The following is a 26403-nucleotide window of genomic DNA, read 5'->3' as shown; positions in this document are numbered from 1 at the left end:
AAAGTATTCAATAAAAATATTGTTTATTTATTCTTTATTTTTCTGCCGCGGCTATAATGATTCATTGATTGATTGAACGGTTACACACCTATATTCCTACACCCTTATGTACCGACAACTCATATATTCTGACACCCCCCTTTATGTTCCGACACCCCTATGTTCCAGCACCCCTATGATCCGACACCCCTGTGTTCCGACACCCCTTTGTTCCAACAAAGGTATATCGAAACATAGGGATGTCGGAATATAGAGCAGTCACCGACTGAACAGAGGGAACGGTTATTTAGGGAGGCAACTCACGGTGAGTGGTTTGATCCGATACACCGCGGTGCCGGGTAATGAGATAATGTTACTTCCCTTCGGGTTTGATTGGTCCGACCATGGAGGTAGAAGTAGAGGAGAAAGCGCGGTTAATTGATTGTTATAGAAGAGGAAGGGAAACAAAACATATTTATAATAATATTTTAAGTGCCTTCTGAAAACTGTTGGCTGCCGTACAATTATTGCTTGTCTTTAATGTCAACCGGGGCGATCGTTGAGCTAATTAATTTTACCTGATCTGTTTTAGGCTGTCTGATTCCGTTGATAAGCCGTCAATTACTGCAGATAAGCACCCACCAGGAGTATAGTTAGGTCGGCGACTAGATCGACTAGACTATTTAAATACCTTAGAGCACAGGGAGGTTGACTCTTCTTCGTAATCGAACCATTATTTATAGCTTCAAGCTCCATGATCACACCATGCACTAGGGCATGGTCGATAATTAAAAGGGTCAATTTTGGCAAGTCTAATTTCTCACCCGAACTTGCTCTAAGATGACCGTACTGTAATTTCGCATACATGCCTAAAGGTATTTTGTCGAAGCTTTCACGAAATAATAGTTGGTCCCTGCTTGTCAAAACAATTGGATTTATTTGTGTAAGCACCTATCAACTTATTACTCGGTACGCGGCCGTTTCTTTCTTTCTTTAAAGACACTGGTCAAATATCGGTAATTGTCAAATCCAGTCATCTCACTTGGTGTATCTCAACACGCATAAAGTTATAAACCTGTGAACATTTGAGCTTAATCGGTCGTCGAAGTTGCGAAATAATAGTAAAAGAAAAAACATCCTTGTCACACGAAGTTGCGTGCGTTCAGATGCTTGATTTCGAGACATAATATTCTAAATCTGAGGTCTCGAAATCAAATTCGAGGAAATTACTTCTTTCTCGAAAACTACGTCACTTCAGAGGGAGCCGTTTCTCATAATGTTTTATACTACCAACCTCTCCCCTTTACTCGTTACCAAGTAAAGTTTTTACGCTAATAAATATTTTGAATAATTACCAATATTGCCTTTAAAATAACATTATTGTTAGTCAAGAAAAACATTTTAATATTGGTTTTACCCACCGATGTGTATTTAGCACTGTATAGTCAGTACTTTCCCGCGCTCTATGAAAACATTACATGCATGATGTAAAAACGTGACGTCATGTTTTGTGCGACAGCATTTTCTGTAAACAAACGGCTCCCTTTTTTGTAAACCAAACAAAGTCGGGGTTTTGTTTGTGAAGCCAAACTACCATCTACCATTGAGGGAGCTAGTGCTGTTGTTTAGTTAATAATACGGTCAGTGTTTATAGATTCTTGTACACAACTTCTCAATTTTATCAAAATTTATGCTGCACTGCCCGAAGGACGCAGATACAATGCACTGACTCAATGCAGAGTTTTTGTTTACACGTCCGCGAAACATACACCACAGTCAGACTGATGGAGCACGCACTGCGCCTACGAGCGACACCAATTTAATTTTCGCGAACTCTCTTCACCCTGTCACTCGTGTGCTGTATCAATCATTTGACTCCGCCCAACATTTTCTTTCCCCCGGGGAAGAGAGTCGAGATCAGAGTTTTATGTGACTTTTTTTTATTTTCTCCGAAAAACAATCGTTAATTATTTACCGAGTTTTGAAACCAGAGAGAGTAGAGGCGAACACAGATCAACTAGGTCGCGGAAACAGCGTATAGGATTACAGAGCTGTTGTTTTTATTTCATGGTTCTACGGTGTTGGAACAACGTAACCTTTGTAGCATGGTGATGATGATGATGATGATGATGATGATGGTGATAATACAAACTGAACACGCACACACGGAGGACCATTGAAAAAATGCAAGCTATAATACTACCCATGTATGTGAATGTACAAGTAACCCTTAAACGATAGCCTCTCTCCCAGCCAGCCAGCAGCACGGCAAACGTTCCAGAACACAGGGAGGGATTTTGTTTTCGTACTGCAAGGGGATTTCTCTAGACTGCATAATTTCAGGCAGCACATTATAAACAGTGCATTCGCTGGGTTTGCAAGATGGAGACGGGAATCCGTGGTGCGAGCGATATGTTGGCTACGCTATCTAGAGCGACCGGTGTTATACCGCTCATCATATTTCTTACGTTTACTGCAGCAAGGGGCGGCAGCTCATTAAAGACATGTGAGTACTATTAACTAAATGACACCGTTAAAGGTGGGAGGTATAATAGAAGTATGTAGTAGTTATTATCTGCACTCATCAAGATGTGGTGAAAAGGGTGGATGCAATAGCACACAATACTCGGGTACACTACTTGACAGCCGCGCAATTTCCTCATCGAGGTTTTGTGAGCTCGCATTTCTCATTTTGAATGATTGGCTTTTTTTGAACAATGTTTCTCGGAAGGTGGGAGGTACAATTATTCGAAGTATGCAGTAATTATAATCCGCACTCGTCTGTTTTGATATTCGAAAAGCGTAGATGCAATTTTTATAGCGAGTATTAATGATATAGAATCGGGGTACAATTATGGCTTTTGACAGCCGCGCAGTTTCTCTCATCAGGTTTTTGTGAGCTCTTATTTTTGATCGATTGGCTGTTTTGAGCAGTGCGGTTATTAATGACAAAAGGGTGTTTCATCGTGTGGCTAGTTAATTTTGGTATTGAGTAGCCGTTATGTGTGATTAAATTCCGCCTGCACTTGACCTGATAGACGGCGTTGTGCATTATACGTCTGTTCTAACAAGCATGACATAGATATAACTCAAACTTAAAATAAAAAAAACGATCAAATGTTTCAGTAAAAGCCTGTATGATTAATTAATCCACGAAACCAATCTCTCTCCCCATCTCTTTCTCGCTCTCTCTCTCTATCATAAGTGAAGCATAAGACAAAGTATACTCGGTTAAAACATTAATTAAAACAACAAATTACAAAAATAATACAGCGGAGATGATAAATTAAAATGTCAATATCTCCACTTGAAGGCACCGGACAAGGTTGGTAATTACTCACAATATGTGTTAGCATAAAAACTATCTTGACGAGCAATTATCGAGAGCTGTTTATGGTATAACACATTGTGAGAAACGGCTCCCTCTGAGGTAACATAGTTTTTGAGAATGACTTCAGCTGAAGCCTTTTATGATGCATCTGAAAGCACACAGTGCAAAAGGGTGTTGTTTCTTTCATTGCAGCTTCGATGACCAATTTATTGAGTCAACATTTTCACATATGTTTCATTTTATGCATTGTATGTAGGAATACATAAAAAGAAACACTGGTCTATGACAGTTACCAAAGGTGTCCAGTGCCTTTTAAAATAATTCATGCAAAATGGTAACATTTGGGTACTTAGTGTATGACAAAACACAATGTCACAGATTTACATTAAAAAACTTACACCGTTTTAAGATATAATGATAGTAGAAAGCGTTCCTTAAAATTATAGTTGCTAAGGTGCTGTAGTTTTTGAGCAATGGGTTAAACCATTTCATAAAAATACGTTTTTTACGTGCTAAAATAAATTTCGTCTCACGATCACCGAGGCGAAAATTATTTTCATGACATTGTTTTACTCGTTTCTCAAAAACTACAGCACCTCAGCACGTAATATTTTCAGGAAAGCTTTCTACCACCACTATTTTCAAAATGTGTAAATTTAATGTCAATCTGTGGACATTGTGTTTTTTGTCCGACAAAAGTACCCTTTTAATGGAACAATATTGCAATTAACTAAAATACGCACAGGCTATATCGTTAAGGTTGAGAAGTAAGAACGAAAAACATTGCCATTACCTTTACATATTTCAAGGTGAGAGTCACGGCTGTACAATAAAAAATTAATGGGAGTTGCCTCTCCTGCTATATTGAGGACGCGGTTTATGTCTATTTGGTCTTGGTGAATAATTCACGTACTCGACATGCCTGGAATTACACGGCGACCACCGGACGACAATGGTCTCAAATGCCCCTGGTCTTGGCCTCGATGCCCCCTTTAAATTCAAAAGTGCCCCCTAGGCTCTTCAAAATCTCAAATGGAAGTGCCCTTTTGCAACCTGAAAATGGCCTTGCCCTCTTAGTTTGGATGACGCGGTTGTCGTCTATTTGGTCTTGGTGAATAATTCACGCACTCTTGCCTGGTATTACACGGCGACCACCGGGAGGCTATGGCCTCCGTTGCCCCAGGCCTTAGTCTCGATGCCCTTTTAATTAAAAAGTGCCCCTTATAGACTTTCAAATTTTCAAATGAAAGTGCCCTTTTGCAAATTGAAAATGGCCTTGCCCTCCTGCTTTGGATTCACGTACTCGACATGCCTGCTTGTGGTGCCCCTTTTTATTTATAAGTGCCCCTTAGACTATTGAATGGAAGCGCCCTTTGCAAAATGAAAATTGCCTTGGTAAAAGATGAAATTCGATTCCTGACTTGAGATAACCTTGCAATGTGATCTTTAAATATCCTTCTACGATAGAAAGGATTTTGTTTATTGATTTAATGAATTTCCCTTCATTTATAAGAAGCCTCATTGTTCTTGTATTCATTGAATTTACCTATTATACACCGTTGTGTAATTTAAAGCACTGTGAACTCAGTATCAGTTCCTGATTCTTGTGCGAAAAGGAAATCAAGGGCATATTATTACACGTATGGGATTTCAACCAACGACCTCAACACATTGTTTCCTATTCTCTATAAACTGAACTCACTTAATAAAGGGAAGATACATAATTGGTAATTATTCAAAACAAATATTAACTTAAAAACTGACTTGGCAACAAGATGGGAGAGCTGTAGTTTTTGAGGGGTAATTTCTAACTAAAATAATAAAAGACTTATGGTCGAAGTCTTCTTTTTTTCCCATCTGAAAGCACACAAAATCGTCAAACAAGGTGTTTTTTCTTTCATAATTTTCTCGCAACTTCGATGACTGATTAAGCCAAAATTTTCAAAGGCTTGTTATTTTATGCTTTTATGATTGGATACACTAAGTGAGAAGACAGGTCTTTGACATCTATCAAACGTGTACAGTGCCTTTAATAGGGGAAGGATCATCTTTGATTCTTTATATAACTTCGCTGTTCGTTGATTTGGCAGAGTTGCCCTAATGACCTGCAACCAGCCCATATGCCTATATACAGCTAGTGCAGATTGTTGGCCTATACAATGTCACGAAAATAGTTTTCGTCTCGACAGGAGACGGCCATTTTTAGCATGTACAACGTATTACAAGTAGGCCTATAACTGGTATTTAAATATCAGATTTGCTAAATACAATATACATGCTAAATTAGTTTGTGTGACATGTGTTTACTAATTTCTCATAATGTATAGGACCTAAGCAAATTCTAAGGGCAGCTTTCTGCCATCATCATCTTTAAACACTAGACGTGTGACTTTAATATAAGCATTATGGTGTGTACAATAATGTGTTTCGTACAAAAGTACCCACATTTTCTGTCGACAGCTTTGAAAATAACATCGCTCACGACAAGAAAACTGTTAGAAATTTTTGGGATTTTTTAGTAATTCGATCACACAGATTTCATTTTAAACCCTCTGGTGGCCTAGCAATTCTTCCTAGTTTTTCCCGGGTAGTGTTTTGTCAACATCGCTTGTGCAACAAGGTTTGTGCTTTTCAACATGTGACATAGGTTTTTAAATGTATTTCAACACGCGCAATTTTATGTTTTAAAACGCTTTCCAACATTATGTGCTATAGGTTTTTTAAATGCATTTTAACAAAGTTTGCACGTAGGAAACGACAATTTCAAGTATTTTTGACAACATGTGACTTAATTGATTGAATTTGAATTGAAACGATCGTCCTCTGATTTGAAGTGCAGCCTTCACACGATTGGAGATGCACGTACTCTGCCAGGCTCATCAGCAGTTCGAACCCTCTTAAAGGCAGTGGACACTATTGGTAATTGTCAAAGACTAGCCTACACAGTTGGTGTGTCTCAACATATGCATAAAATAACAAACCTGTGAAAATTTGAGCTCAATCGGTCATCGAACTTGCGAGATATTAATGAAAGAAAAAACACCCTTGTCATACGAAGTTGTGTGCGTTTAGATGGTTGATTTCGAGACCTCAAGTTCTAAATCTGAGGTCTTGAAATCAAATTCATGAAAAACTACTTCTTTCTCGAAAACTATGGCACTTCAGAGGGAGCCGTTTCTCAAAATGTTTTATACCATCAACCTCTTCCCATTACTCTTCACCAAGAAAGGTTTTATGCAAATAATTATTTTGAGTAATTACCAATAGTGTCCACTGCCTTTAAGTGATCCGGGGTGTATTTTACGTGCATTGGTTTTTTATCAATACACTTGACCTGACTTGCCGCATTCCACCCTTAAAGGCAGTGGACACTATTGGTAATTAACTCAAAATAATTATTAGCATAAAACCTTTCTTGGTGATGAGTAATGGGGAGAGGTTGATGGTATAAAACATTGTGAGAATCGACTCCCTCTGAAGTGCCATAGTTTTCGAGAAAGAAGTAATTTTCCACGAATTTGATTTCGAGACCTTGAGGTCTCGAAATCAACCAGCTAAACGCACACAACTTCGTGTGACAGGGGTTATTTTTCTTTAATTATTATCTCGTAACTTTGATGACCGATTGAGCTCAAATTTTCACAGGTTTGTTATTTTATGCATAAGTTGAGATACACCAACTGTGAAGGTTAGTCTTTGACATTTACCAATAGTGTCCACTGTCTTTAAGGACGAACCCCAATAGTCTTTTTGAAAACTGGTGGTCACTATGATCAGATTTACACAAACCTAATGGTGTTCTAGTATTGTGTCCGCCATACCCCAAAATGGCCTACTGTTAAATGTATTGCTTATATAACGATTGCCGAGAACGGGACTCGAACCCATACTCTGCTGATCAGAAACAACAGAGCTTGAGTTCGGTGCTTTGAGTCGCTCGGCCACGACACGTCACTAACGTGTAAAGGAAATATGCTTTCCGCATAATTATTTTGTTTATGTATGTGTCGTTCACAACAAAATATACTTATGTTCGTCATTACAACTATCATACCTCAGACGGGCTTATGAGAAGTCTCAATATTTTAAATTGATGAGAATTATTACAAAAGTTCACCCAATATAATTGTCAGATAACGTTGCTTTAATGAACATTAAAAAACTTGTTAAGCACTTTATGTAATCCATCATATACATGTACATGTAAATAACTGACAAACCTGTACAAGTTTGAGACCGGGGGTCGCGGGAAAATAGTGAAAAACCGATTACACATTTAAGATTAAAAAAAGAAAATGCATAAAACCCTTACTGCTCAGCGATAAACTCCAAACGGAAAATTAGTTTTATTTATTTCTCATCAAGTATAACATTTCAGACAGAAAAATGTCAAAGGATGTTTTCAACTATCATCATCAATAGACCGTGTTAGTTTAATATAAGTCTGTGATCTTATACGAGTTTTTGCTTACCCATACCGTTTCTGTATAACGATCCTTTCAAAAGAAGAAAGAACAACATTCTTACAATAACAAACAGGATTCGACATCACAAAATCATTCCTAAAGAAGGTGAATGGTTTGACCTTTTTCTTTCTGAGATTATTTGCGCACGCTGTACACTATTGTCCAATGCCATAGATTTTGTACACGCAAATGAAACTGGGGATACAATAGGACTATAGTGGAATAGAAATCCAATTTCCATGGTTTTTATTTGTCCGCACGGCATGGGATATTATTCATAATGATCGAAAACAAATTGCAGATTGCTGTTATTATTATTATCATAATGTGGATTTCTAGTACACCTTACGAAGCAACAACCCCAAAGCATTGGCCAAAGCAACTAAACTAATATGAAAATTATAGTTTTTAAAATACTATACATTTAACTAGATAGAAATTAACCAAATGTATTTTTGTAAGTATACACGGCACAATTTGTGTCGTATTATAATTAGGCGCCAAAATATTTTGAGTTATTACCATTAGGGACCAGTGCCTTTTAATGTTACACCTGACTCCCTTATTCTAATTGGTTCTTACGGGTGCGAATCGTCAAATTGAAACAAGCACGTACTTGGACGTGCATAGAATCCCCTAGAAAAACACAACTATGTTTTTCTTCTGTCAATCGTGACCAACCAAACGAGAAACTTGTAGTAGGCCATACAGTGACATTTCCATAGATTAGATTAAAGCGTGTGCACATGTAAAATGGACAAGTTGTCTTGGATCGGGCGAGTCGGTCTATAAAAAAATATTTTGTTATGAAATGCATCTGGTAAGAAAGATGTTTAAATAGTAGAATTTATAACGATCCGCACAAAAATTGCCTCGAAATTGCGTGATTTCCCTTTACTTTGCGTTTCACCGATTGCGTACCGTGTTAGTTCATGTATAATGAGCAAAACCACTATATTTAAACATCTTTCTCATACAAAAGATATGCACTTTAAAACAATTGGTTGTTAAATTATTTTCATAGGCCAACTCGCCAGATAAAAGGCAACGTTCCCGCTAAAATTATAATATTGTTAAATTTCCACAGATTTGCACATAACTTCCTTAAAATCCAAAGTCTGTCGTGGTTACAAACTTCCACGTGAAATGTTTTCGCTTGAAATGCGTAAGCTTTTTGGAAAATTGAGCTTTTTGAAAAAAAAGATGGGTTTGGTTTCGCGAGACCAAAACCGGATCTTAAGAAAACACTGAATCTTATTTGAAGTGACTTTAAAGGCAGTGGACACTATTGGTAATTACTCGAAATAATTATTGGCAAAAAACCTGACGAGTAATGTGGAGAGGTTGATGGTATAAAACACTGTGAGAAACGGCTCCCTCTGAAGTGCCATAGTTTTCGTGAAAGAAGTAATTTTCCACGAATTTGATTTCGAGACCTCAGATTTAGAACTTGAGGTCTCGAAATCTATTAAATGCACACAACTTCGTGTGACAAGGGTAATTCTTCTTTCATTATTATCTCGCAACTTCGACGACCGATTAAGCTCAAATTTTCACAGGTTTGTCGTTTTATGCATATGTTGAGATACACCAACTGTGAAGGCTAGTCTTTAACAATTACTAATAGTGTTCAGTGTCTTTAATGATAGATTGAGCTTACATTTCACAGGTTTGTAACTCAATGTGTACAGGGACATGGGTCACACAAAGATCGGATGCTAGTCGTTGACATTTACAAATGTTATTCTTTAACGGTGTGTTTTACCGAGTGTGATATATGCAAGTATAGAAGATATGCACGTAAATCTTCCGTAAAACCAAACGCAATGTACAACTTGAAAGACAATGCAAAGGCTTTTAGAATAACGAAAACATGAGGGAAAGCTCACTGAAAATTGTCATGCCATTGCCAATCCTCTTGTGAAACCGTTTCCGTCTGATAATGTTATCCAACATGCGAAATAGGTATTGACAGACCCGCAAAATACAATTGCCCTATCATTTGACAAAAATCCCAACACGAATGTGTACAAAAACCTTGGGGGAAAAATATAGGTTCTTTTTGCTCTTTTCACAAAACTAGACCTCTGCGTTAAATGTATTTGTGGAAAGTAGAATAGGCCTATATAAATGTTACAAAGAAATGGGTGGGATTCTATTTACTCAAGCATAAGGAAACAGTTCTGTGTTTTCCCTTTAAAGGCTCTGGATACATTGTCAAAGACCAGTAGTCTGACTAAAATAACAAACCTGTGAAATTTCGACTCTTTGGTCATCGAAGTTGCAATAGAATAATGAAAGAGAATCTTCTAAACTGTAGTATGAGATTACCAACGTAATTAAAGACACCGGACACTATTGGTAATTGTCAAAGACCAGTCTTCTCGCTTGCCGTATCTCAACATATGCATAAGATAACAAACCTTTAAAAATTTGAGCTCAATCGGTCATCGAAGTTGCGAGATAATAATGTAAAAAAAAACACCCTTGTCACACGAAGTTGGGTGGTTTCACATGCTTGATTTTGAGACCTCATTTCTAAATCTGAGGTCTCGAAATCGAATTCGTGTGAAATTACTTCTTTCTCGAAAACTACGTTACTTCAGAGGGAGCCGTTTCTCACAATGTTCAGCATTTTAAACCTCTCCCCGTTACTCGTTACCAAGTAAAGTTTTATGCTAATAATTATTTCGAGTTATAACCAATTGTTTCCCATGCTTTAAGCCTATACCTTCCCTTTAAACTGGTCTGTGTGAACTCCACGGTCAGCCACGGAGGAAGGTTGAGAAGGAAAATTTATTGAAGTTGATGTGTTTATATGACCTCTTAATGGTGACAAGGGGGTGGCAAGTTCAAAGGTCATAGGTCGGCAGACAGACACTGAGTATTCTACATGTGAAGGAATGTCACAAGCCAATTAATTTTACGCAGGGTAGCGTAGCATTAATATCTTATAATGAACATGTGTAGACACATTGTCTTTCTGTAATGTATATACAACATAATCCCTAGACCGAGGCGCACACGAACTACCCTTGAAAAATTAATGTCAACGAAAAACGTAAGTGGTAAGATTAAGAAGCACATCAGCTTTGGATGGTGTATTGCAGCTTGAGAAAACATTTCACTTCGAAGTACACTGCGGTTATTAGAAATTATGTAGCACTTTTATATCACAAACAACATGTTAGAAGTGTTACATTATGTGCATCCCTATAGTCTCCTATTATAATCTTCAAACTGTGTAAGTTTAATGTAAATCTGTGGACATCTGTGTTTTTGTTAGGAAAAAGTACATAGACCCTTTAATTCCTTCTTATTTATAATGAAGGTTCAGTGTATTTTCGGCGAAATCTCAAAACACAGTTGTCATATTTTATACTGACCGGACTAAATCATTCAAGAGCTCCACAAAACCTAAATGTATACGGACCTTAAAGGCAGTGGACTCTATTGGTAATTGTCAAAGACTAGCCTTCACAGTTGGTGTATCTCAACATGCATGAAATAACAAACCTGTGAAAATTTGAGCTCCATTGGTCGTCGAAGTTGTGAGATAATAATGAAAGAAAAAACACCCTTGTCACACAATTTTGTGTGCTTTCAGATGCTTGATGTCGAGACCTCTAAATTCTAAATCTCAGGTCTCGAAATCAAATTCGTGGGAAATTACTTCTTTCTCGAAAACTACGTCACTTCAGAGGGAGCCGTTTCTCACAAAGTTTTATACTATCAACCTCTCCCCATTACTCGTCACCAATTAAGGTTTTATGATGATAATTATTTTGAGTAATTACCATTAGTGTCCACTGCCTTTAATGTAAATCTGCGGACATTGATTTTGTGTCCTTAAAAATTTACCACAATCCTTTTAAGGGATCCGTGACCCCCATGGCAGCAGCTCCATTGGTAAAAACCCGCACAGGGTCTCATTAGTCTTTCATGAATTATCATTGTGCAAAGTTGTAATTGTTTTCTAGGTGTCAAAATGCAATTCCATTCGAGTTTTAATCGAGTGAATTACCGTTCATTAAGTGCTCATCATAACATGATTTACGACTTCAAATGGAAATTGCATTACCAATTCCGATTTGGTATCGCCCCGAACCTATGTGTTAAAACCGAGGATCAAAGGAAACCGTAAGATTGTATAGACATGTAAAGGGAGCGTTTATGAATTGTGTTCCTCAATGTGTTCAATTAAAGGAACACGTTGCCTTGGATCAGTCGAGTTGGTCTTCGAAAAGCGTTTGTAACCGTTCGTTATCAAATGCATATGGTTAGACAGATGTTGTAAAAGTAGATTACAATGATCCACACCAACATGCCTCGAAATTGAAGGTTTTCCTTTTACCTCGTCGACTAACACGGTCAGCCATTAATATGGGAGTCAAATTAATGTTTGACTCCCATAAATAGCCGACCGTGTTATTTCGCTGCCGCATTCTACTCCAGGGGTGCATTTCACAAAGAGTTAGACGTACTAGTCTTTTATCTCGAGTTAGGATGAGTTACTCTTAGGACTAGCCATACGTTTTTAACATCTCGTAGGACTATAGTCCTATAAGTTAGGACTGGTCCTACCTTTTTGTGACGTGAAATCGACCCCTGCACAGTAAGCGAGCAGTAGTCTAGCTAGGGCCTGCATTTTTACGACTGTCGACAAGTCTAAGCCTCGATAAAAATCAGACTCATGTCGTTCGTTTGTTCAATCACCGGCTGACATTTCAACGAACTCTATGTCTGTCTTCGCTATACGCTGCAGCAGGAGGGGTCATTAATATACAAGGATAGTGGATGTTTATGAATAAGTAACTCTTCCATTTTGAACCTCAATTACATGTTCTTGTCTTTCTCATTCGAAACAAATAATTTACCCAAATGGTGATCAAGTGGCTCTCCGACGGTACCGCCGATGCACTGAACTACACACCATTACTAAATAAAACGCAAGCAACAAATGTAATGTTGTTCTTTTCTTAAAGACACTGGACACCTTTGGTAATTGTAAGAGACCCGTCTTCTCACTTGGTGTATCTCAACATATGCATACAAAACAAAACATGTGAACATTTGAACTCAAATGGCCGTTGCAGTTGCGGGATAATAATGGAAGAAAAAACTCCATGTAGCTTAAGTCTCGAATTCAATTCAAATAATTTTAGTGAGAAATTACTTCTTTCTCGAAAACTAAGTTACTTGAAGGAGCCGTTTCTCAATGTTTGTGCTATCATCAGCTCACCATTGCCCGTTACCAAATAAAGTTTTATGCTAACAATTATTTTGATTAAAAACCAGTACTGTCCAGGGCCATTGTAAAAAAAAAATGATGGATTTGAAATGAAATTAATGGCAATAAAAACTTACTCGCAATCGTTAGAGGTAGAAAGCCATTTATAGATTCATTTCACTTAGAAGTAAAGTGGTTACGAAAAAGACATCAGTTTTTATACCCCAAAATTAGAGACACGTTACTGTAAAAATACAAAGCAAAGATTGTTAACTCCAATTACTTATTGTATTTTCCTGCGCGTGGTATAGTAAACCACTCCGGATTTTTTTTGCGATATCTCAAATATTCGATAAATGAGTAGACACTATCTTAAAGGGACACACCGGCTTCGTTGGGCTACAAAATACACTAAAGCCAGTATGCGTACCAGTAGCCGACGTTTTTGATAACATTCGTAATGCTCTACATTATCTTGATTCAAAGACAGTAATTTTCAATCCGTCTCGCAAAATAGGCAGTTTCTTAACATTGTTAATGGTATGCCTCACAGACGACAGTAAACGTGCTACTTTAAAGAACTAGTTTTGCAATTACGTACGTTCCAATGCTCTATCTATGATTAGCCAAAGTTAAGGATAGGCCTACGTTTTCTACCAACCTGTACTTAATGATTAGCCCTGTAACCAAAAAGGGGAATATCAATTTCGTTTGTATTGCCACCTTTTTCTCATTATTTATCCATAGGGGCCCAACTCCTTTATATTGAATAATGCATCTTAAAACACTTACGTACGTAGAATTTTAAAAATGTAAAAAATTGTGTATCTATAATCTATCTATCTAAGGCTGTACGGTTGCGCTACATTATACCCAATACCGTTACACTGTGAATACATTTTCCTTAATGGTTGCCATGGGGGCCGGTTGTAAATATCAATAGAATCACCTTAGTCCGAAAATGTAATGAATATCAACAACTGTTTAAAGATGCTATGTCAGATTTTGTGCCCCAAACATTTAAAAAATATAGTTTCTGAGTGAATTGTATTTCAAAGAGTATCACCCGCTCTAACGAAAAAAGGTTTAACTTTTACTTTTAATAGTCAGTAACCATGCCAAAATTTTTTTAAAACGTTTCTTATAAAACACATAAGAATTGGTCACGTGATAAATTGTCGGGATCCCGACCAAAACTAATTTTGAGCACTCTATTTCACTGCGACTAAAAATTGGCGGACTTTTTCGAGCAATGGCTCAAATGAAAGCTTGTAACTTTCTCGACCCCCATCAAAATACCTATTGAATTTTGAATCCAAATTTTTGGGTCAAATCGGCCAAAAATCTGACATAGCATCTTTAATGATTGCGCTGTAGGGGGCCGGTTGTAATTATCAGTATAATCAACTTAGTCCGAAAATGTAATGAATATCATCAACTGTTTAAGAATGTAGTTAACTGACCTCCCTTGTGAAATCAGACAACGGCCTTAAAGGCACTTGACACTCTTGGTTATATTACTCAAATTAATTGTTAGCATAAAAATCTTAAACGTGCAGTGAAGAGTTGTTGATATATTTATAAAACATTGAGAAACGGCTCCCTCATCAGAAGTGACTTGGTTTTTTGAAAAAGAGGTAATTTCTCACTCAATATTAAAACAACTCAGATCTGAAGTCTTTATTATAGGCATTTCAAAGCACACAACATGTGCAATCAGGGTGTTTCTTTTCTTTTGCAACCTCGACGACAGACTCATTATTGTATGCATAATAATGTTTGGTTACACCAAGTATATAGGAATACATATATACCAAAGGTGTACAGTGCCTTTAACACTGCAACGCCGAGAGTCTCCGTGATCAAACTATTTCCGTCTGAATAGTGTCAACAATTGAAAATAAATTGCATTTTCGATTGCCAGCAGTCGGAACGAGGCCGCCAATTCCCGATTCCCGGATCGGGGTTGCACGGCATCTATTTTTATAAACCCTAGTAGAAATGAATGACATTTATATTGACTTTCATAACTCTGTTGTGTCCTTCGGATTGATTTACCGCACTGCTGGTAAATATGAATTCTTAATTGATTTGCTGCGGTGTGATACATTCTTTTATTTTATATGAACGACACGTGACTTGTATCCTAGGCGCTAAAAACGCATTAAAAGAACATTGCCTGTTTTATTTCTTTTGCTAACAAAACAGTTGCTGGCAGTGTAAGCGCTTCTTATAATTAAACGCAGAGGACACTATTGGTAATAAGTATTGTCAAAGACCAAACGTCTCACTGGGTGTAGCTGAACATAAACATAACATGCCAAACTTGTGAAAATTTGAGCTCAATTGGTTGCCGAGGTTGGGAGATATGATTGAAGAAAAAAAAAACCTGTCACACGAAGTTGTGTGCTTTCAGATGCTTGATTCCGAGACATCAAATTCAAAATCTGAGGTCTCAAAATCAAATTCGTGGAAAATTACTTCTTTCTCGGAAACTGTACGTTACTTCAGATGGAACAGTTTCTCACAATGTCTTATACTATCAACAACTCTCCATTACTCATCACCAAGTAGGGTTTCTTATGCTAATAATTGTTTTGAGTTCCACTGCCTTTAAAACAGTCTAGATTGTAGGATGGAGGGAAACATACACCAGTGCCAAGTGCCTTTAATGGGTTAAACCAGGGATCAAAGGGAAACCTTAATTAAGACAACAACAAACATGATTTTATTGAGATTCGTGGCAGCTACATAGCCATCGAGAGTTGATAAATTATGAGAACAGCCGACTGCAGAAAAGAAATCCACTTTATACTTCTTCGACTGTCTTCTACAGAGAGGGATGATAATGTTGAATGCTTCTTGAGTAAACCCTTGACGGAGAGAGGACATAAGCCGCACGGTTTTTAAGGTCGACCTTGCGCAAACCCCTCTGCGTGTGAGAAAGATTACTTCGTGTCAATCTGAAAAATGTGTGAGGTTTTATTTATGCCTGGGAGTGGATTTATTCCCCCATTCGAAGGTCTACCTCAGGTGGCAGAGGTTTTCAAGCCAACAGTAATTATCTCGTTTGGATAAAATTTCTATTCTGATTAAAAGGTGCGATGTCGGACTGCTATGAATGGCAGACACACAGAGAAAAACAAGATACATCCAAAAAGTTGTGTGTTTTTTTCTCTGTACACGTGTTCTTTGTTTTGACAAGGCAATTAAAGGCACTGATGGACCGTTTGGTAAAATTGTCAAGACCAGTATTCTAACTTGGTGTATCCCAACAGTATGCATAAAGCAAACCTGTGAAAAATTTGACTCAATTGGTCATCGAAGTTGCGAGAGAATAATGAATTAGAAAGAAGAAAAAAACCTTTAATTGGTGTGCTTTTAGATGCCTAATAAAATGGCTTCCTGGCTTTATGCTAACAACTGTTTTACTGCCAATTCATTTTTTGAATCGACGTCATGCAAAATGTGTAGTCGGTTTTCCACTATTTTCTCGCAGATCGATCTCAAATTTCTACAGGTTAGAGTGTATGATAAGGTGGATCACATAAAGTGCTTACACTGTCAGCAACTGTTTTGATTGCCAAAAAAAAACAATGTAATGTTCATTAAGTGTTAACACTATGAACCATTTGGTCTCATTTCCATACCCTTACAATCAACCACGGCGGAATAAGAACACTTTAGTTCTTAGTCCTCCATAAATAAACATAGTGCGACGTGCTTCGTCATGCGTTTCCCAACCAACGAAAAACAAAATCGAATTCCGCACTTTTGTTGAAAATATTGTAGCCATAAATTAAAGCCTGTGAAAAGTCACGTATAGGAAGGCTAGCAATCAATTAAAGACACTATACACCTTTGGTAATTGTCAAAGACCAGTCTTCTCACTTATCTCAACATAATATGCACACAATAACAAACATGTGAAAATTTGAGCTTATTTGGTTGTCGAAGTTGCGAGAGAATAATGGAAGAATAAAAAAAACACCCTAATACGAAGTTGTGGGCTTTCTCGGGATCTAAAAATCTAATTATGAGGTCTCGAAATGAAATTTGTTGAAAACTACTTCTTTCTCGAACAATACGTTACTTCAGAGGAAGCCATTTCTCAAAATGTTTTATACTATATCAATAGCTAGCTCCCCATTGCTTGTTACCAAAGTAAGTTTTAACGCTAACAATTATTTTGAGTAATTACCAATAGTGTTCACTGCCTTTAACCGTGCATGACTTTCTGTTGGGTGCTCATTATGTATACAGCAAGATGTTCCGGAGTATAAATAAATAAATAATAATAAGCAACCCTAGCGCAATTCACAATATTACATCTCAATGCACTTTACATTAATGACCTTGCCACGGTCAAAGAATAGCCTTTTGCAGCCCCCTGGGGAGAATTACAAATGAGCTACCGTAGACCGATAATGGCTTTTATGTTTTTAAAACGAGAAACTATTTTTTTTGTTCTTTTTTTAATATGACGATTTTTCAAATGTCACCAATAACGCAGACGAGAAACTGTTATTTAACAATGAGAGGCCTAGATCCAGTTTCAAGCGACCCCACCTGAGGGCGTTTGCATTACATGATATCGTAGGCCTATAGAGTTTGTGTAATGAACCAATGTCTAATTGCTACAGAGACTCGCCTTGCGTTCCTCAGTGATTGACCCAAAGGATTTCTTTAGACAAACGAAAAAGTAGAGGTCACATATGGATTGTTAACTAAATGATTGTCTTAGTCCAAATTCACTAACTTCCCCATGGGGTTGTGGGGAGAGGACGACTCAAGGGGATGGGGGTAATAATGAGTTCTATTGTGCAGCAACGAAACCGAATTATTAATATTTATATTTGTATGTATTGCTTTATTTAATAAAAAACATTACAAAGAAATGAACAGTATGACAACCGATATGGTTGAATTGCACTAGAACATGTACAGTATAAGAAAAATCCTTAAAAAGAGCTAAAGGTTAAACAGCAATATTACACAATTGGTAAGAATTGGTAAAGGAATATTACACAATTGGTAAGAAGGGGACAAATCATCTCAGATCACAGATTTGTTAAAGACACTGGACACTATTGGTAGTTGTCAAAGACCAGTCTTCTCACTTGGTGTATCTCAACGTATGCATGAAATAACTAACCTGTGCAAATTTCAACTCAATTGATCGTCGAAGTTGCGAAACAATAATAAAAGAAAAAACACCCTTGTCACACGAAATTGTGTGCTTTTAGATGCTTGCATTCGATACCTCAAATTCTAAATCTGAGGTCTCGAAATCAAATTTCTTCTTTCTCGAAAACTACATCACTTCAGAGGGAGCCGTTTCTCACAATGTTTTATACTATCAACCTAATAGTTATTTATTTTGAGTTACCAATAGTGTCCACTGCCTTTAAAGCAACTGAAGAAAATACGACGGTAACTTGAAATGTTTATTAAAAGCAAACAATAAAGATCAACTCAATTCCGAAGAATTTATCAATTTTTGTGCCAGTTTCTTATTTATGTAACATGAAACCCGACGTGAATCTAAAGCTTTTATTGTCGTCCATAAATTAAATCGTAGTGGGTCATGAAGATTGAGCATAATAAACACCTCGTCCAAAGAATGTTTCTCTTCCTCTCGAAATTCAGCCATGAAACTTGCTCCGCAATGGCTCCTCTGAGATTATTCAAAAATCAATAGGACCGAGATCTTCCCTTTCCAACTAATCACTTAAAACTCGTCAAATTCGTTTACACCTACTCGTCGCCGCAGCTGCCATGCGCGTCCGGCTCTGTAGAGAGAGCTTTTACATGATTTCCCGTCTACTAGTCACGAATTTATTGAAATAGCCTTTTAGTAAAGAACCAGTGTTCACCACGACATGAGGAGCTGAAGCTTTAAAGGCACTGGACACCTTTAGTTATTGTCAAAGACTAGTCTTCTCACTTGGTGTATCCCAACATATGCATAAAAAAAGAACAAGCCGTGACAATTTGGATTCAATTGGTCGTCGAAGTTGCGAGAGAATAAGCAACAACCACCGTTGTCGCAAAAGTTGTGTGCTTTCAGATGCTCTTACCTTGAATTCGAGACCTCGCAAATTCAATTCACATTTTAGTGAGAAGTTTCTCTCTCAAAAACTACGTTACTTCAGAGGGAGCCGTTTCTTACAATGTTTTATACTATCAACAGCTCTTCGTTGCTCGTTTCCTAAAGTAAGTTGTTATGCTAACAATTACTTCATGAGTAATTACCAACAGTGCCCTTAGATGGAGGTCTAACGGGGTAAAAGGAAAACCACGCAATTTCGAGTGATACTTGTGTGGATCATTGTATTCTACTTTTAAATCATCTTTCGACTCATATGCATTCTATAACAAACGGTTACATACGCTTTTCAAAGACCAACTCGACCGATCCAAGGCAACGTGTTCCTTTAAACGCAGATTCATTATTTTAATGTCAGGATGCACCAAGTGAGAATACTGGTCGTTGACAATCCAAATGTGTCCAGTGCCTCACATGGTTAAAGCCATTGGCGATTTAGATTTGAATAATGTCGGGTAAAATTACTTGGCTGCTCAGTCATACTACATTTGAATTTCTCAGATTATAGAGACAGTTGCTACTGTCAAATAGTTTGGGCAAGCTGTTGTATAGCAACCTCCAGATAAAACCATTGTAACATTGTGCCATACACATTGTGTGACATAGCAACTGTCTCGATAGTCTGAGGAATTCAAATCATGTTAACTTGTGATCAAGCACGTCATTGTACCAGACAATATTAAAATCTAACATGCAAAACGGCTCATTGCCCTTGTGGCGTCGCCAACCGTCCGCCGGGTAAAAACAGCCACACACCCGGTCACTTCCACCCTCCATCTCCGGCATGTTTGTTCATCAACATCGGACGATGTTTCCGCACTGGCGGTGTAACCTCCTTTAACATTCTAGGCCAAGGTTGGAAGCCAATTAAATTTAATCGAATGGCTAAACATTTATCCTTAGCTTTCCATGTCATGGTCACCTTAAAAGTAATTAGGCTAGTTAAAGTGAATGTATACCTTTATATCATTGTTGTTATTTATTTATTTATTTATTTATTTATTTATTTATTTATTTATTTATTTATTTATTTATTTATTTATTTATTTATTTATTTATTTATTTATTTATTTATTTATTTATTTATTTATTTATTTATTTATTTTGTTTATTTTGTTTATTTATTTTATTTTTTTAATTTTTGTTCTTCTTTTCGATTTTTACTTTTAGGGGAGTTTTTTGCTTTTTTTTTTTTTTTGTAATCAAATTACTATTATTTGAAACAGATGCGGATCAACACATTTAAAGGGTATTATGTACTTTTTCCTAACAAAAAAAAAACAATGTCCACAGATTTACATTAAACTTACACAGTTTGAAGATTATGATAGTAGAAAGCTTCCCTTGAAATTAAACTTACTGATGTGCTGTAGTTTTTGAGAAATGAGTAAAAGTAATAATTTTCGTCTCAGTTTTAGCATGTAAAAACGTTTTAATCAGTTATGCTATGGTTTTGGTATAGTATCATAACTGGTTAAGGGGATTGTACATGCTCAAAAATAATGTTGGTCTCGTGAGACCAAAATGATTTTGTGACTTGTTTTACTCATTTCTCAAAAAAACACACAACCTTAGTTAGTAATTATTTGAAGGGAAGCTTTCCACTATCATCATCTTCACACCCTGTAAGTTTAATGTAAATCTGTGGACATTTTGAAAAAGTACCCAAATCCTTTAACACAAATGCATCCAGAGAATAACAAAAGACATGGAATACATTTTATACATTGACACGTAACTAAATGAATAGTTGCGGATTTACAAATAATCACAAGGGGGAAAGAGAGGGTGCAACTTTAGTAAAAGGAATATTTTTCAGAGTTGTTTTCCCTAACAACACAGTTGCTGGTATTCCTTTATGTAATCTACCAAATACCTGAACTGACAAACCATCTGGGTCACGGGAAATTAGTTTCATTTATTTCTCATCACAAAATATGACAACTCAGACAGAAATATTACAAGAGAAGTTTTCTAATATCATCGTCATTGGGCCGTGTAAGTTTTATGTAAATCTCTGTGATCTGCAGACTAGTTTTGTTCTTACCAATTCTGTCATGTTCCTTTAATTGCTAGTTGTGGATTTACACTTTACACAAGGGGGGGGGGGTTATAGAATCTTACTTCAGTAGTTTCTTGATACGTCCGGCGTTCAGTAAACATGATCCAACTACTTCCAATCCATTAGTGACTTCACATTCAACTCGCGTTTTAATAGGAGCCAGACTGAAGTAGTCGCACAACAAAAACCAATAATTATTTCCCCGAACACGTATCATATTTGGCGCCCTCTTGCGCTACTTTGACGTATCTCTTGAATGAAGAGTTGTAAGGCTTAGAACGCGTTTCTGATTAATTTGACCAAAACTGCAACCATTCAATTCATTTTTTGTTTGTATAGGTGGTAACAATCAACTGAAAAAGGGCGACAGTGCAGTCTTTTTAGTACCTATACAATAAGATTAAACATCAAAGGGTTGTGATTTCCTTTATAAAAAAAAGAGTGTTTCCTAAACACGAAATTATTCTCTTTATACGCAGATACCATGCCTGGTGATGCTTGTGGCTACGTGGTGACCAATGGAGACCAATTCAAGGTGGTCTCAAAACAGTCGCCAGTAGAGGGCCATCCGGACCAATCGTCTTACCAAGCCGATGTCAGCTGCTCCATTATCTTCAGAACAAGACCAGGAAAGCGGAATTTTCTTCGACTCTCCAAGTTTGAGGTTAAACAATTTTTTATTTTTTTTAAGTTTAACCCCTCTAACGTTACCTACTATAGCAACCGTGAGTGGGTCTGTTAAATCGTATTATCAGGTACACCCTTGCCTGAACCCAAGTTCCATTCCTGCGAGAGTCATTTTATTTCCAGTCACATTGCCTAACGTGACCTCGGGACCACAGTATCCACATTTTTGACGGCGGATGGCTTTTATATATGGACCTGTCGCGTGGAACGGGACTTGAATCAAGTCCAGGTGCAACCGGGGGTTGATGGTTTTTTTTTTTTTTTTTTTTTTTTTACATAACTGCTTTCCTGTTTGATGCGCAATTCCTAAATTGAATATTGCGCTTCACACACAAATAAAAACAAAAGATAAAGCAATTATGAAACTAATCAAAGAATAAACAGTTGTTGAGATTGCGTTTGAAAGCATCAACTGCTGATGATCTTGTATGGTCTGTGGTAATTGGTTCCAAGAGAGTTGTCCCGAATACACTGAACGATCCATCGCCTGTCCGTTTGTTACTCTTTGTGATGGTAAGACGACGTCCCGGGTGGTCTAAACGTAGGCATTTCCTTGGTTGTATGGCAATACAATCTAAAAGATAGACCGGCGACAGATCATTCAAAGCTTTGTAGATTTATTAAAGAGAAGTGTTTTAAAACTTGATTCGTTTGATGGTATAGGTTGAAACGTCGAGACGTTGCACCAAGGATGGGTTGTACCTGTACGACGGAGGTCGAGAGGAGAAATCCAAGATCATGTCGGCAAACCAGCACGCCCTTTGCGGTACGACGCTTTCACTGCCTAACTACTTCACATCCACTAGCCACGAGGTCACCCTGAAATTCGTCACCGATGGAGGTAACAATTCGTATAAGGGTTTTACGGTCCTCGTTACGCCATTCGAAGACACCGGTAAGTTGAGTTGATGTTTTGGATAACTTTTCACCCGAAAATATTTTGAAACTATAGTCGACTAAGGAATCGTTTCTATGATGTCTGGGGGGTTTGTGTCCGTTCGCGAATGCTGCTGCCGGAGTTGATGTTGGTAGCAGGTGAACCATGGAGCATATACGAAAACACGAATGGATTCGCTTATTCTTCGCTTATTCTTGTGAACATCCAGTGACTGTTATTGCTGTTTTCTCATCTGTTATTTCCTAGCAGTTTAAAGAGCCCCGGATTCAAGCTCTGGTGTTTGACTAGCAGAGTGTGGGTTCGGGTCCCGGTCGCGACCTTAAGTCCTAGGAGCAAGACACTAAACCATGATTGCTTCGTAAAAGTTGGGGATCAGGTTATTAGTGCTTTCTTCTCTACCAGCCAGGCGTCTTGTGGATGATACCCAAGCCTACATCCGTTTGGACTGTAAAGGGGGTAAAATAGGTGGCAACGGCCCCTGGACAAATAGTTCATTATAGGCCTTGTGTGTCTAGCGTCTAGCATAAAACAATACAACAACAACAACAACAACAACAACAACAACAACAACAACACTGTTTCCCGCAGCAACTTTCACATGTGACTTTTCTTTTCTCTCAATCAGCATCTTATTGACAGAAATCAATTACTCTATACCTTATGCTGTGTTCCTCTCTAACCATCATCATACGTTTTGTGTTTTCCAGACACTTGTGATGGCTTTACGTGTCTCCTTACTAAACGCTGTATCACAAAAGACGCCGTCTGCAACTCGGAATATCAATGCGAAGATGGCTCTGATGAACCAGACAATTGTCATCTCTTTGGAAATACAGGTAAGATTGAAAGTATAGGGCGTACACATTGCACGTAGAGGCAGCCCTTAAGAACCATTTTTGTATACCCGCCCCCCCCCCCACCCTCTTTACATGGACCGTAGGGGGGGGGGTGTCCTAGGGAATTGTGTCCGCCAGAGATTCTGTTAAGGCAACTTAACGTGGGTTGGAGGAGGGTACCATTTTCAAAAGAGGGCGCTATCAGAAGAAGTTTGTAAACAGTTTGCCATATTAGGGTGGGGGGGGGGTGGGGTGGGAGACGGAATCTCCCACCACAGGGGCATATGATTTTCTGCAAATCAACCTTGCCATCGACTTTTGGGGCCCATGATGCAGTTATGAGGCCTGATTGGCGATTTATACATCAAATAACCCCTGGGTAAAGAATTGACCGCTTTACTTTGTAGCCAGCGGTTCAATATTAAGGCCTGGTTGACAATAATAAATACACTCTAGTCTAAAATTCCAGGGTCAAAATATTGACCCAATGTTGGGTAGGTCCGGAGTTGCTTTGCTTAACATGACGCAGAGATTGGTCAAACTGACATAGAATCCGAGTTAAAATCCCATAACAGTTTCCGGGCCAGTCTAACCCAGATTTGTGTACTTGTGTCACCCAAACCCCAGACCAAGAACCCTTGTCAATTTTAATCCAGCCGTCGAATTCATAAAACTCTTCCAACTAAGGATTAATCTTAGGACTTAGGACGAGTAAAGTTCTGTATCCAAATATGTAGGACGCATTGAACTCATCCTAAGTAGTACGCGTTACTTTTCCTAACTCGAGATAGGAACAATCTTAGCGTTTCGTGAAATCGGCTGCAGGACACAGGATGAGCATTTAGAGAGTGGACCTGAGCAGGTAAACTTATTCAAACAGCCCCCTTGAACCTAAAACAAAATGCGACAATTAGGTTCACAGTTCGGGAAAGGTCCACAGTTGGAAAACGTGTACAAAACCAATAGGAGCAGCCGTTGCAAGCATAAAAACAAGGGAGGGACAAAAGGAGGTACACAGTTGCATGTGTATCCATATTGTGTGCGTGAACTATGTCATCATTGCGATCGATCATTGCGTTCACAAGCTGGGCTTAACAGTCAAACCTTCAGGGATGTCATTTATTAAAAGCCATTAGGCCTATACACTTTCGGAACAGAAAAAAAGTTCACAGATTTACAAAGAACTTACAGGGTTTACAGAAGGTCATGGTGAAAGACTTCTCTTGAAATATTATTCCATGAAATGCTTTACTTTTTGAGAAAACATTAAAACAAATAGCAACTCTGGACATGTCATGACACGGCGAACGTGCGGAAACAAGGGTGGGTTTTCCCGTTATTTTCTCCCGACTCCGATGACCGATTGAGCCTAAGTTTTCACAGGTTTGTTATATTATATATAAGTTGTGATACACGAAGTGTGGGCCTTGTGACAATACTGTTTACCGAAAGTGTCCAATGGCTTTAATCACTCTTTCAAAAACCCGTACGATGCAATGTGCAATGATGTAAGCGAAGGGTATAACACTACACTTTAGGGGAAGAGGTGGGATAAGCCTACCTATCTTTGTAAACACAGTGTTTCAGCAATGAGAGACTTTGGAACGCTATGTGACAGCAGACTTACCGGGAACATGTCCAATCGTAGTTCTGAGCATGGGCACATAAACTGAGAACAATGGATTTTACCCAAAATCTGCAGTCACCAGCAAGGTTCCCCAAAGGTTACCCACTACATGTACTCTGTTTTGTCAGATGAGATGCTCTTAGAAGCTCATTGAACAACTCACTTTATCAAAACCTCTTCTGCGTTTGTCTTGTTTCCCTTCCAGGTACCCGAGCCAGACTTTCTTTGGCAAACTTGACGTTAATTCTCGTCGCCATGGTCTCGCTTAGAGGGGTCTTAACTGACGACAGAATAACTCTGTAGTACCTCCAAGTGTTTATAACTGCATAGACACTGCGCTTAAAGGCCAGTTAAAGGTCCTTAAGTGGAGACTACACAGTGTTTGAGTTTGACTATTGACTGATGTGTCTACTAACGTGCAAACATGGAGGCAACGTATCTGTCATTCAGGCAGTGTAGATTGGCCGTGCCTTTTCACTGTCCGTGCACGGTCTTCAGCTGGTGCCGCATCACACAAAAACGCGTTAAAAGTAGTAGGCTATAGGTGTTCTGCACAGGTTTACCAACATTATTGGCTTTTGTTGAATATTACAGAGTAGAGAGCAAAGATAATCTCTGGTAGAGAGTGGTTATATAAATTCAGTGACCTGCTTATGTCATGGCCAGAGGACTGCAGCACTCATGTTGCCGCAGCGTTGGTTTTCTGGCTGCATTGTTACCACTCGTCTTGTACACACTGGTTGCCATGTTGCCACTCTCACATGTTCAATTGAAACAATTAAATCTGCGAATTGTAAATCGCTTGTGGGCATTGATGGTGCAGTTCATTTTGAATCATTTATCATGTACTTCACAAGCTGGACGCTATAGAAGCTATTAGTACACTTAAGGCAGTTATTAAACTCAGTTGATGCTTACTATAATGGGGGACTTTTGCTTCGCTAGGTGGCAGCAGACTGACCAGGTATACATCCATTGTGTTTGGTACAGAATCAAACTGTGTAAACAATTGATGTCATTATTCCGAATTTAAATTTGTGACATTGTAGTAAATAATTGCACTGCTTGATGTCTACGGCATCGGGTTTGGGCAGTCTCTGTGGTATTAAAGGCAGTGGACACTATTGGTAATTACTCAAAATAGATATTAGCATAAAACCTTACTTGGTAACGATTAA

General features: G+C 38.1%; 1 protein-coding gene across 1 annotated transcript; it reads left to right on the top strand.

Annotated features, from left to right (window-relative positions):
* Window positions 1–1729: 1729 nt before the first annotated feature.
* On the top strand, window positions 1730–26403 carry LOC117289536 (low-density lipoprotein receptor-related protein 12-like). The gene is made up of 5 exons (XM_033770681.1): window positions 1730–2485; window positions 21657–21841; window positions 22528–22759; window positions 23470–23598; window positions 25431–26403. Exons 1-5 carry the CDS (start codon window positions 2362–2364, stop codon window positions 25526–25528), a joined length of 768 nt encoding a protein of 255 aa, XP_033626572.1. The 5' UTR covers window positions 1730–2361; the 3' UTR covers window positions 25529–26403.

This window comes from Asterias rubens, chromosome 4, assembly GCF_902459465.1.
Source record: "Asterias rubens chromosome 4, eAstRub1.3, whole genome shotgun sequence".
Classification (NCBI taxonomy): domain Eukaryota; kingdom Metazoa; phylum Echinodermata; class Asteroidea; order Forcipulatida; family Asteriidae; genus Asterias; species Asterias rubens.
Note: the sequence above shows the minus strand (reverse complement) of the source record. Positions and strands in the feature narration are given on the sequence as shown.

What these genes read in the sequence shown, in the direction of transcription:
- LOC117289536 (XM_033770681.1), top strand. Translation starts at nt 2,362, where the DNA reads ATGGAGACGGGAATCCGTGGTGCGAGCGATATGTTGGCTACGCTATCT. An exon ending in CGGCAGCTCATTAAAGACAT is followed by an intron (nt 2,486 to 21,656) that starts GTGAGTACTATT and finishes CTTTATACGCAG; the next exon opens with ATACCATGCCTGGTGATGCT. An exon ending in TCATCTCTTTGGAAATACAG is followed by an intron (nt 23,599 to 25,430) that starts GTAAGATTGAAA and finishes TTTCCCTTCCAG; the next exon opens with GTACCCGAGCCAGACTTTCT.